We start from the raw sequence: 13,503 nt of genomic DNA, 5'->3' as shown, positions 1-13,503 counted from the left end.
GGAATATTGCATTCAAACCACCCCTGACAGATGGCCATCCAGCCTCTGCTTAAAAGCTTCCAAAGAAGGAGCCTCCACCACACTCCGGGGCAGAGAGTTCCACTGCTGAACGGCTCTCACAGTCAGGAAGTTCTTCCTCATGTTCAGATGGAATCTCCTCTCTTGTAGTTTGATGCCATTGTTCCGCGTCCTAGTCTCCAAGGAAGCAGAAAACAAGCTTACTCCCTCCTCCCTGTGGCTTCCTCTCACATATTTATACATGGCTATCATATCCCCTCTCAGTCTTCTCTTCTTCAGGCTAAACATGCCCAGCTCCTTAAGCCGCTCCTCATAGGGCTTGTTCTCCAGACCTTTTATCATTTTAGTCGCTCTCCTCTGGACACATTCCAGCTTGTCAATATCTCTCTTGAATTGTGGTGCCCAGAATTGGACACAATATTCCAGGTGTGGTCTAACCAAAGCAGAATAGAGCATGGGTAGCATTACTTCCCTAGATCTAGACACTATGCTCCTATTGATGCAGGCCAAAATCCCATTGGCTTTTTTTGCCGCCACATCACATTGTTGGCTCATGTTTATCTTGTTGTCCACGAGGACTCCAAGATCTTTTTCACACGTACTGCTCTCGAGCCAGGCATTGTCCCCCATTCTGTATCTTTGCATTTCGTTTTTCCTGCCAAAGTGGACTATCTTGCATTTGTCCCTGTTGAACTTCATTTTGTTAGTTTTGGCCCTTCATCTCTCTAATCTGTCAAGCTAATGCTTGACAGATTATGGGAGAAGTAATGCTAATGTAATGAGGGAGAAGTAATGAGGGAGAAGTAATGCTACCCCTCTATTCTGCTTTGGTTAGACCACACCTGGAATATTGTTTCCAATTCTGGGCACCACAATTCAAGAGAGATATTGAGAAGCTGGAATGTGTCCAGAGGAGGGCGACTAAAATGATCAAGGGTCTGGAGAACAAGCCCTATGAGGAGCGGCTTAAGGAGCTGGGCATGTTTAGCCTGAAGAAGAGAAGGCTGAGAGGAGACATGATGAGAGCCATGTATAAATATATGAGAGGAAGTCACAGGGAGGAGGGAGCAAGCTTGTTTTCTGCTTCCTTGGAGACTAGGATGCAGAACAATGGCTTCAAACTACAAGAGAGGAGATTCCATCTGAACATGAGGAAGAACTTCCTGACTGTGAGAGCCGTTCAGCAGTGGAACTCTCTGCCCCGGAGTGTGGTGGAGGCTCCTTCTTCGGAAGCTTTTAAGCAGAGGCTGGATGGCCATTTGTCAGGGGTGATTTGAATGCAATATTCCTGCTTCTTGGCAGAATGGGGTTGGACTGGATGGCCCATGAGGTCTCTTCCAACTCTTTGATTCTATGATTCTATAAGCTCCTGTCCTCTGGAGTATTGGCTATCCCTCCCAATTTGGTGTCGTCTGCAAACTTGATGATCATGCCTTCTAACCCTTCATCTAAGTTAGAAGGAATTGGAATATGGAATTTTCCTTCCATGTTGATATCTGTGCCATCATCTTGAGTCCTTTGGTTGCAGGGCTTTGGAGAGATGCTCTTTCCCCCTCCTTCCAGTGTAATGCTGGGCAAGGAAGGGTTAAGGGAAGGGAGTGTGGTTCCTAGAGAGGCAGGAAGGAAGTGGGCCTCCTCATACCTTTCCTGTCCCTCTAGGAACCAAACTCCCCTTGTACCCTAGACAGTGGAGGCCTAAGTCAAAGGAGGATCCAGCATTACTTGGCTGTGGAATAAATTAAGGGTTTGTTATTTGAATCTCCAATACAAAGACTCCTGAATCTTCTCACCTAATTCTGCCTTTTCTTCACAGAGGATATGTGATTATTATTATTATTATTATTATCATCATTATTTTGCTAGTAACATCTTCTTACTAACATCTTTGGAGACTTCTAGAGCAGAGGCTGTTCAGGGATTTCCATTTTCTGAGAGAAGAAGAAGGAAAAGCATCTTGGATCTAATCTGCTTCTTCATCAAAGAGTGGTTCCAACATGGAGAGACCCAACTCACCTGGATCTGAATCAGGACTTGGGAGCAGTGGAGCATCCTGGGGAAAACCAACACATAATTTCCTGCGTGTGGACCTTTCTAGCTCAGACTTACATTGCCAGCGCTTCAGGCATTTCTCCTTCCGAGCGGGCGAGGGACCCAGAGAGGTTTGCAGCCACCTCCACTCTCTCTGCCGCCTGTGGCTGAAGCCAGAGCAACACACCAAGGCGGAGATGCTGGACCTGGTGATCCTGGAGCAGTTCCTGAGCATCCTGCCCCCAGAGATGGGGGGCTGGGTCCGAGAGTGTGGGGCAGAGACCTCTTCCCAGGCGGTGGCCCTGGCGGAAGGCTTCCTCCTGAGTCGGGCAGAGGATGAGAAGCAGGAAGGACAGGTGAGAGCATTGCCTCTTGGCTTCACTCACCTTGGGATTGATGGAGAGATTAAACGTACCCCTTAATACAGTCCCTCATGTTGTGTTGACCCCCAACCATAACATTGTTTTTGTTGCTACTTCATAACAGTCCTTTTACTATTGTTATAAATCATAGAATCATAGAATCAAAGAGTTGGAAGAGACCTCATGGGCCATCCAGTCCAACCCCCTTCTGCCAAGAAGCAGGAATATTGCATTCAAATCACCCCTGACAAATGGCCATCCAGCCTCTGCTTAAAAGCTTCCGAAGAAGGAGTCTCCACCACACTCCGGGGCAGAGAGTTCCACTGCTGAACGGCTCTCACAGTCAGGAAGTTCTTCCTCATGTTCAGATGGAATCTCCTCTCTTGTAGTTTGAAGCCATTGCTCCATTGCGTCCTAGTCTCCAGGGAAGCAGAAAACAAGCTTGCTCCCTCCTCCCTGTGGCCTCCTCTCACATATTTATGCACGGCTATCATATCTCCTCTCAGCCTTCTCTTCTTCAGGCTAAACATGCCCAGGTCTTTAAGCCGCTCCTCATAGGGTTTGTTCTCCAGACCCTTGATCATTTTAGTTGCCCTCCTCTGGACACATTCCAGCTTGTCAATATCTCTCTTGAATTGTGGTGCCCAGAATTGGACACAATATTCCAGATGTGGTCTAACCAAAGCAGAATAGAGCATGGGGAGCATGACTTCCTTAGATCTAGACACTATGCTCCTATTGATGCAGGCCAAAATCCCATTGGCTTTTTTTGCCGCCACATCACATTCTTGGCTCATGTTTAACTTGTTGTCCACGAGGACTCCATAAATCATAATGTAAACATCAGATATGCAAGATGTATTTTCATTCACTGGACCAAACTGAGCACAAATACCCAATGCACCCATATGTAAATGCTAGTGGAGTTGGGGGAGAATTGGGGGAGTTGGGAACAGGAAAGAAGGAGGGTCGAAACAATCAAATACCCAATGCACTCATATGTAACTGGTGGAGAGATTAAATCAGTGGTTCTCAACCTTCCTAATGCCGTGACCCCTGAATACAGTCCCTCATGTTGTGGTGACCCCCAACCATGACATTGTTTTTGTTGCTACTTCATAACAGTAATTTTCCAGCATTTACATATGGGTGCATTGGGTATTGGTGCTCAGTTTGGTCCAGTGAATGAAAATACATCTTGCATATCTGATATTTACGTTATGATTTATAACAATAGTAAAATGACTGTTATGAGTAGCAACAAAAACAATGTCATGGTTGGGGGTCACCGCAACATGAGGGACTGTATTAAGGGGTCACGGCATTAGGAAGGTTGAGAACCACGGATTTAATCTCTCCACCAGACCCCAGGTGAGTGTAATTTGTAATTTGGGAGTTGCAGTTTCTGGGATTTATAGTTCACCTATAATCAAAGAGCATTCTGAACTCCACCAGCGATGGATTTGAACCTAATTTGCCACCCAGAACTCCCATGACCAATGGAAAACACTGGAAGGGTTTGGTGGGCATTGACCTTGAGTTTGGGAGTTGTAGTTCACATATATCCAGAGAGAACTGTGGACTCATGCAATGGTGGATCTGGACCAAACTTGGCACAAATACTCAATATGCACAAATGTGTACACTGGTGGAGCCTGGGGAAAATAGACCTTGACTTTTGGGAGTTGTAGTTGCTGGGATTTATAGTTCACTACAATCAAAGAATATAATGAACTCCGCCAACGATAGAATTGGTTCAAACTTCCAACATGGAATTCCCATGACCATCAGAAAATACTGTGTTTTCTGATGGTCTTTGGCAACCCCTCTGACACCTCTTCGCGACCCCCTCAGGGGTCCCGACCTCCAGGTTGAGAAACAATGTATTAAAGAGATTAAACATACATCCTTCCTTCCAAGACGGGACCAATGTGAGAGAGAAGCCGGACCCTGCTCCCTCGGCCTCTTTTCCCACCTGCTCTGCCCCTCCTGCTCTCACCTCCATATCCACTGTGAGCTCTGCTCCTGCTCTACTCAAATGTGTTGACCCCAGATATCATATTAAAAATGATTTTGTTATCGTGTCAGAAGCAAATTGAGGATACAGTTATAATGATGGGAGGGTGGAGCATGGGCTTTGTTTCAAACTAGGTTACAATCTCAGAATGCAGTTCCTGCACATTTGGGGAAAAGATACTTTTCTAATCTTTAGACATTCTCTGTGTTCTTTCAGACCCAAAATAACTGTATTGAAGTCCAGCCTGATGTCCCTGAATCAGAGAGATCTCCACCAGGCACCACCCAAAGCCTTCAGCAGAAGGAGCCAAAGCAGGAAGGAGATCGAGCTGCAGCCTCGCAGGGTAAGAAGGAACTCTTTGGGGTGTTTTCATGTTTTTTGCCAGTGTAAGTTTCCCTAGACTTAATGTCAAGGGGAAACCTTTACCTTTACCTTAAGTTCCCCTTTGAGGGGATTGTAGCACATCCCCAATCAGTTTGGGATTGAGACCATGCACATGCAGGATCATTTGGTCTTGAGATTAGCATTTATTTATTTATTTAATTCATTATTTACCATATTTATTTATTTATTTATTTATTTATTTAATTTTATTTTATTTATACCCCGCAAAATCTCCCATAGGACTCGATGCGGCTTACAAAGGCCAAGGCCGCCGACAACAGCAACATACAATATACAATAAACTCATAAGCAAATAATAAAACATCAAGCAAAACAATAAAACAAAAATACTTATACCCCGCCCCTTCTCTACCCCATACCGGGAGACTCAAGACGGCTTCCAGTGGCACATACATCCTGCCTCAGCCACAATTACCTATTTTTTTAAAAAAATTGCAACATACTAAAACAGATTTGAAGTTAAAAACACACCATCCAAAGTTCATGGTCTGAGTCCATTCCAAGGTCAAATAGCACAAAGTTTCAATTCAGAATACTGCATTGCCCTAGTTTCCAAAAGCCTGTTCCCAGACCCAGGTTTTGACTTTTTTCCTAAAGGCTAATAGGGAGGGAGCTGCTCTGATGTCACTAGGGAGGGAGTTCCACCACCAAGGGGCCACCACTGAGAAGGCACTTGTCCCCGCCAAACGCACTTGTGAGTCTGGCAGGAACGAGAGCTATATAGGTAGGCAATCAGTTGCAAAAGGCATAATTTCAGTATCATTTGCAGTTTTCTTTCTTGCAATACTTTTACATTAGCTGAAAATTGATTAGGACTGAAATATCAGCCCTTCGGTATCTCCTCAGGTGGGACATGGAGATAAGATGAGCCCTCAAACTGAGCTGGAAGACAAACAGACAACAAAGAATAACTTTAGTCAATTGAAATACCAAGCCCAGTACTAGTTTCAATCCACCCTATTCACAGCACTGAATGATGTAAACAAAGTCGTAAACTCAGAAATGTTACATGCTTCTGCGCTGGAGAATGCTCCTGTGTTCATAGGGTCATTTCTTCATAGGTTTCTTTATAGAACCTTAATTGTCACCTCTGAGACATGTGTATGTGATCAGATTTCCACCCCTTGCTCTCTCTCTCTTTCTCAGGGGCTGGAATGATGTTGTTGCCGAATCCTCAGTCGTTTCTTCTGCTGTGTGATGGAGTGGAAGTGAATCAGGTAAGCAGAAGGATTGCTGGGAGAGGAGGAAGGGAGCTGCCTGGGGGTCCTTTGTTCCAGGCTTAATAATCAAACATCTCTTGAAACAGACAAGATTGAATGAGAGTTTCATAAAAGTGAAATACTGAAGGTACAATTGCAAACAGTGGCAACAAAGAGGAAAAAACAAGAGAAATCTAAAGAAACCAGAATAAATGTCCAAAAAACTTTCAGCTGGGCCACGATTTAAAAGGGATGTGTACAAGAAATGGAAAAGTGGGGGAAATCACCAAAGAATTCAAATGACTAACCAGCGTAAGTAGGGAAAAGGTCTGACAAGCTAAAGCAGAAAATGAGCTCAGACTTGCCAGAGAGATTGAAAACAATAAAAAGGGGTTATTTGGTTGTGTCAGTAGAAAAGGAAAAAATAGCAAACAGTAGGGTCTCTGCCTGGAGAATCATAGAATGATACGAGTTGGAAGAGACCTCATGGGCCATCCAGTCCAACCCTCTGCTAAGAAGCAGGAATATTGCATTCAAAGCACCCCTGACAGATGGCCATCCAGCCTCTGTTCAAAAGCTTCCAAAGAAGGAGCCTCCACCACACTCCGGGGCAGAGAGTTCCACTGCTGAGCGGCTCTCACAGTCAGGAAGTTCTTCCTCATGTTCAGATGGAATCTCCTCTCTTGTAGTTTGAAGCCATTGCTCCATTGTGTCCTAGTCTCCAGGGAAGCAGAAAACAAGGTTGCTCCCTCCTCCCTGTGGCTTCCTCTCACATATTTATACATGGCTATCGTATTTCCTCTCAGCCTTCTTTTCTTCAGGCTAAACATGCCCAGAAGGTGGTGAAATTCTAACATATATAGGGAAAAGGTAGAAAGGTGCATCAGTCTTCTCCCAAACGGGAATTGGTATTCAACATCAGCAAGGTGGAGTGGATGAGGCAATAGGGAACTGCAACCCAAAATAGGTAAAGAAGTCATCCAGGAATACCTGACCACCCTATATAAATTCAAGCCTTCAGTGCCACATGAACTACATCCAACAGTACTGTTTTAATTTCTTTTCCCACCAGGGCCCAATCACCTTTGAGGAGGTGGCTGTCCATTTCTCCCCCGAGGAGTGGGTTCTCCTGAATCCTGATCAGAAAGTCTTGCATGTGCAGATCATGGAGGAGATTCATGGGATGGTGGACTCTCTTGGTAAGCCTCCCTCACAGATGGGGATTTCTATTACAAAATGCAGCATCCCAATCAGCAGCTCTGTGGTGGAAGCAATATTTATTTATTTATTTATTTATTTATTTATTTACTTCACTTGTATACCGCTCTTCTCAGCCACCGGCAACTCAGAGCGGTTAACAACCAGTATCAACAATACAGTACAAAATCATTAATCATTTAAAATATCTTAATCATCCCAATCACTGAAGGTCCTCAAGGCTGGGCTTATGTTAGAAATATATGACATAAGAGTAACATTGACTTGGTATCTGAGTAACAGTGGTGTTGTCACCAATTTGGACTCCAGTGGGAAGACTTCCATAACTGGGCCAAGTCTAAGCATACCATACTCCCTCGCAGCAACAGGGCCCCCTGGAAAGCCTATCAAGAGTAATCATGCCAGATCAGTCACTCTACTATCTCTCTCTCTCTCTGTGGGCATATGAGAGAGAGGGGGGGAGGGAGTATATTGGCTGGAGAGAGGGGCCAGAGAATGGATCTTCAAAAAGAACAAACTTCCCCTGGCTTCAGATACACAAATATGGCTATACATCTTTTTATCGGTATGGTATTCAACTTAGTGTTTCCTCCCAATGAGGCAGGCTAGCGTCTGCATGTCTGAAGGCTAAGCTCTCTTGTATGCTGCTTCTCTTAGCACACAAACAGCCCCTAGCCTCAGTCATTCACAATATGGCAATTTGTAATATAATGCATTTTATGTTCTTTGCTTGAGAATGTTTGGGGTTTTTTGTGCACTGAGAGAGGCGTATAGCAGTAACCAAAACTCTGTTCCTCTCTCTTTCACATGCCAAGAGTATCATTCATGGTAGGTTCATAATCGCAGAATTTTAGCTATTTCAAACTGAGTGCATCTTTTTGAAACACTCTGTATATTTATTCCACCCTAAAGGTTAGGGAATATTTATTTATTTATTCTTTATTTACAGCTTTTATATTCCGCCCTTCTCACCCCACAGGGGACTCAGGGCAGATTACAGTGTACACATATATGGCAAACATTCAATGCCAATTTTTGACATACAAACATATACAGACATACACAGAGGCTATTTAACTTTTTCTGGCCGTCAGGGGAGCTGTCGCTTTCATCTTCCACCTGCGATGCTGATGAAGCACTTCTGCATTCCTCGCATGCTTCCCCGCTGGAATGCTTTGCTGGAGTCTTCTGTATGGCCTCATAAATCAGTTAATTTAGCCTCCCCACACTTTAAGGTGGTACCTTATTTTCCTACTTGACAGATGCAACTGTCTTTCGGGTTGCAAAGGTCGACAACAGGCTACACACAATTGGTTGGAAACCCACTCCAACCCGGGCTGGCTTCGAACTCATGACCTTTTTTGGTCAGAGTGATCGTAATGCAACTGACACTCAGCCAGCTGTGCCACAATCCCCTGCCACTTCCCTAAATTCTCATATGTGAAGAAGTTTCATCTCCCCTGTAAAAGCTGGGAAGAATTATACAGGTATTGGATCCAGAGCAATTGCCTGAACAAAGGGACAGTCCACAGAATGGTATTTCCAAGAAGTTTCTGTTATTGTGGCATCTCAATTTATAAGCAGCTCTGACCTCTGGTGCACAGTCTTCTCACTCCTCACAAACCGGAATGGTTTGGATGCAATATCCACTCTCTCAAAACCAATGTTGAGTGTGGTGTTACATGGATGCCAGTATATCTGGCTGCTGCAGAGTCCTTCCTTTTTTCCCCTCCGTTGGACCTCATCATTGTTCACGTCTTTTTCTTTCCAGTCACTATCTTGCATATTCCCAGCTTTGTCAGGCAAATCTATCCCTTTGGAAATCACATTATTTATTTATTTATTTGCTTTACTTCTATATCGCCTTTCTCAGCCAAAAAAGGCGACTCAAGGCGGTTTACATAGTAAAGGTTAACACAACAATATCAAAAAGCAATTAAAACACATTATACAAGACATATCAAATCAAGCAATCAATTAACATAGACGTGCCCCTCAGCAAACAAATCAAAATCAGAATCCGCAATCATAGTCCTTTATACAGTTCCTATGTTCAGTTGTACCATCTTACTGTGTTTCATTGCACAATTAGACAAACGCTTGTTCATAAAGCCAGGTCTTGACCTTCCTCCGGAATGCCAGCAGTGAGGGGGCCTGTCTGATGTCCACTGGTAGGGCGTTCCACAGCCGGGGGGCCACCACTGAGAAGGCCCTGTCTCTCGTCCCCGCCAACCGCGCTTGCAACGCGGGCGGGACCAAGAGCAGGGCCTCCAAGGACGATCTTAATGTCCTTAACTGTAAGAGACCCATTCGGTAGTTGATAACAATATTTATTTATTTATTTACTATACTTGTATACCGCCCCTCTCAACCCGGAGGCAACTCGAAGAGGTTTATAATAATAATAATAATAATAATAATAATAATAATAATACTTTTATTTATATACCTCTCTATCTCCCCAAGGGGACTCAGGGCAGTTTCCAAGTAACAAACACCAAAACATACCTAAGTATAAAATTATCATAACAAGATAAGCATAAAATTGTCAAAACAACACATATACATTGAAAGTAATCCCGCCTGTTCTTTGTGCATACTATTAGGGCCAAGATTTCAGAAATGGGCCTAACCAATTAAAGAGGGCCGGGCCAAGGCTAGTGCGATGGCTAGTTGATGTTAAAAGTGTAACAATCTCTGCAGCACTCTGAAATTAGTTATAGGACCTTCTACATTGGAGCAGAAAAATCCAACCTTAACTGAGCATGGGAAGAGAGAACTGGAGGTTGGGGGAGAGAAATAAAAGTGGGGGGATTGTGAAATGGTTGGTAGGAAGGTAAAGTCTTAAGCTAGAGAAAAAGGCAAGCATTTGAATGTGAAGAGAAAAAGCATCCATTCCCATGGAGAGAAGGAGACAAAATAAAAAACCGGACTGGGCTGAGTAACACGCCTCTGGAGCTTGTTATTCATATCTCCTTTAGAGGGTCCAGGTAGTGAAACAGTGTCCTTCTTTACTGAACAAGGGGTGGGGAGAGGGCAGGATTTATATCTTTTTTAATTTCAATCCACTTCTTATTCTACTTCCTTAGAATCCTTATTACTCACACAAAAGATTCATTGTTTCTATACTTTTTCACAGCAGATAACTGGAAGAAGAGCAGTGTATGCACCGAATGCAGGAAGCTTTTTGGGCACAGTGAGGGCCAACTGACATACCAGCAAGCGCACAGAGAAGATGGAGGTTCTGCCAGAGAAAGGCCCTTCAAATGCAATGTATGTGGGAAATGTTTCACTCAAAATATGGCACCTGAGCTTCACAAGACACTCTATGTTGAGAAAAACCATCATAAATTGGAAGTATCAACAAAACGTGTTGTTGATTACAGATTGCCAGATCTCAGCCAAGAAGAAATCTTTGAAAGAACCGAGGAATATGGGAAATCATTTATCCAGAATACACAGTTGGTGAAACACGAGAGATACCAGGAGTATTTTACTCAGAACACACACCTTATAGAACACTGGGCATCCTACGCAAGTTCATCCCTTGTGAGCCACCAGAGAGTCCACACTGGAGAGAAGCCATACCAATGCCAGGAGTGTGGGAAATGTTTTGCTTACAATTCAGACTTGGTGAGCCACAAAAGACTCCACACAGGAGAGAAGCCGTACCAATGCCAGGAGTGTGGGAAATGTTTTGCTCGTAGTTCATATTTGGCGAGCCACAAAAGAGTCCACACAGGAGAGAAACCGTACCAATGCCAGGTGTGTGGAGAATGTTTTGCTCGTAGTTCATATTTGGCAAGCCACAGAAGACTTCACACAGGGGAGAAGCCATACCAATGCCAGGTGTGTGGGAAAAGTTTTGTTCAAAGTTCATCACTTGTGAGCCACCAGAGAATCCACACAGGAGAAAAGCCATACCAATGCCAGGAGTGTGGGAAATGTTTTGCTTCCAGTTCAGACTTGGTGAGGCACAAAAGACTCCACACAGGAGAGAAGCCATACCAATGCCAGGAATGTGGGAAAAGTTTTGCTTACAGTTCAGACTTGGTGAGCCACAAAAGACTTCACACAGGAGAAAAACCATACCAATGCCAGGAGTGTGGGAAATGTTTCGTTTACAGTTCACATTTGGTGAGCCACAAAAGAGTCCACACAGGAGAGAAGCCATACCAATGCAAGGAGTGTGGGAAATGTTTTGCTTGCAGTTCACAGTTGGTGAGCCACAATAGACTCCACACAGGAGAGAAGCCATACCAATGCCAGGAGTGTGGCAAATGTTTTGCTTACAGTTCAGACTTGCTGAGCCACAATAGACTCCACACAGGAGAAAAGCCATACCACTGCCAGGAGTGTGGGAAATGTTTTGCTTACAACTCACACTTGGTGAGCCACAAAAGACTCCACACAGGAGAGAAGCCATACCAATGCCAGGAATGTGAGAAATGTTTTGCTTCCAGTTCAGACTTGTTGAGGCACACAAGACTCCACACAGGAGAGAAGCCATACCAATGCCAGGAGTGTGGAAAATGTTTTGCTTACAGTTCACATTTGGTGAGCCATGAAAGACTCCACACAGGAGAGAAGCCATACCAATGTCAACAGTGTGGGAAATGTTTCGTTCGGGGTTCATGCTTTTTGAACCATCAGAGACTACATACAGGAGACAAATCATCCAAAGAGCTGGGAGAAAACTAATAAAATGAGTCACAACAGGGAAAATCCCGGTTGTAGGCATCCTGGCTGTGTAAACTATACATTCAATATTTCCCAATGAACATATTTGACTCTCTTAGCTTCAAGTAACACTTTAACTTTGGACTGATCTCTTAGACAACTCTCTTCTTGGTTTCAAAGTCTTATAAAGTTTTATTGTTGTTGCTTTGTTTGAGTGGGAACTGTTTCGGAGAACTCTTTTGCTACTCTGGACACCGGTATCACTGTGGGACTGTACTGTCTTTCCCCTGATCCATCTTTGTGGGTAAACATCTGGTTTCAAATAGGACCCTTTGAGAAGTTCCTCCTAAGATTTGATGGAGTCCCCTTTCATGTCATTTCAGCCCCTAAGTGGATCTCCTGTTTTCTGGAGTAGCAGAAAGCAACCTCCCAGTGACAGTCCTTCATAAGCTTAAATGCGATTGTCATGTCACCTATTCTGAAAAACAACAACAAACAAACAAACATGCTATTTTTCCTCTGGGCTTGGTTTCCAGATCCTTTACCACCTTTGTTGCAAATTTGTGAGTGTTGTTTTTCAGTTGGGATTCCAGAATTGAACACGGTGTTTCTGTTGAGGCCAAGCCAAAGGAAAAGATGCTTGCACTAATATTTCCCTTGATGTAGAAATTGTATCTCTGGTTAGAATTTACTGGCCATTTCCCTGAACCTGGCACATACACTTTTAATCCACATTTAATTTAAAAAACACAAGCCTTGTGGTTATTTTCGAATTAACAATGTTAAATATCCTTGATATTGTGTTAGGCTTTGAGAATTTGATCTATTTTGCAAAACTTAAGTCTCTGTATTTTCAGTCACTGGATCAAATTTGGCACAAATACCTGATATGCCCAAATTTGAATACTGGTGGGCTTGTTGCGGGGTGTGGGGGGAGTAGGTTATTTTGTCATTTGGGTGTTGTGTTGCTGGGATTTACAGATCGCCTACAATCAAAGAGCATTGTGAATCCACCCATGATGGAATTGGACCAAACTTGCCACACAGAACTCCCATGACCAACGGAACATACTGGAAAGGTTTGGTGGGCATTGACCTTCAGTTTTGGAGTTGTAGTTCATCTACATCTAGAAGCACTGTGGACTCAAAGAATGATGGATCTGGACCAAGCATGGCACCAATAGTCAATATGCCCAAATGTGTACAGTGGTGGTGTTTCGGAAAAGAGACTTGACATTTGGGAGTTGTAGTTGCTGTGATTTATAGTTCACCTACCATGAAAGATCATTCTGAATCCCACCAATGATAGAATTGGGCCAAACTTCCCACACAGAATCCCATGATCAACAGACAATACTGTGTTTTCTGATGGTCTTTGATGACCCATGACACCCCTTTGCAACCCCCCCCCCCCCAGTTCACAGTTGGCAGCGGTTCAGTCAGCAGCGATTCAATGCATTAGCAATTAGTTAAAAACAATAATAAAAAATTAAAACATTTAAAATGTGATGTAAAAAACAACACAACCTGTTGTCCAATTGCATCGTCAGTCGTTCCATATTTTTATGGGGTTGGA

General features: G+C 43.7%; 2 protein-coding genes across 2 annotated transcripts in view; both read left to right on the top strand.

Moving 5' to 3' along the window:
* The window catches only part of LOC132765774 (zinc finger protein 850-like), a 1,095,673-nt gene that overhangs the window by 15,970 nt on the left and 1,066,200 nt on the right, over window positions 1–13,503 (top strand). The window lies entirely within an intron of this gene.
* On the top strand, window positions 1,625–12,139 carry LOC132767851 (zinc finger protein 271-like). The gene is made up of 5 exons (XM_067465217.1): window positions 1,625–2,402; window positions 4,642–4,768; window positions 5,977–6,047; window positions 7,102–7,228; window positions 10,387–12,139. Exons 1-5 carry the CDS (start codon window positions 2,013–2,015, stop codon window positions 11,946–11,948), a joined length of 2,277 nt encoding a protein of 758 aa, XP_067321318.1. The 5' UTR covers window positions 1,625–2,012; the 3' UTR covers window positions 11,949–12,139.

Source organism: Anolis sagrei, chromosome 2 (genome assembly GCF_037176765.1).
Source record: "Anolis sagrei isolate rAnoSag1 chromosome 2, rAnoSag1.mat, whole genome shotgun sequence".
NCBI classification, from domain to species: Eukaryota; Metazoa; Chordata; class Lepidosauria; order Squamata; family Dactyloidae; genus Anolis; species Anolis sagrei.
This window is presented reverse-complemented; position numbering and strand designations above follow the sequence as displayed.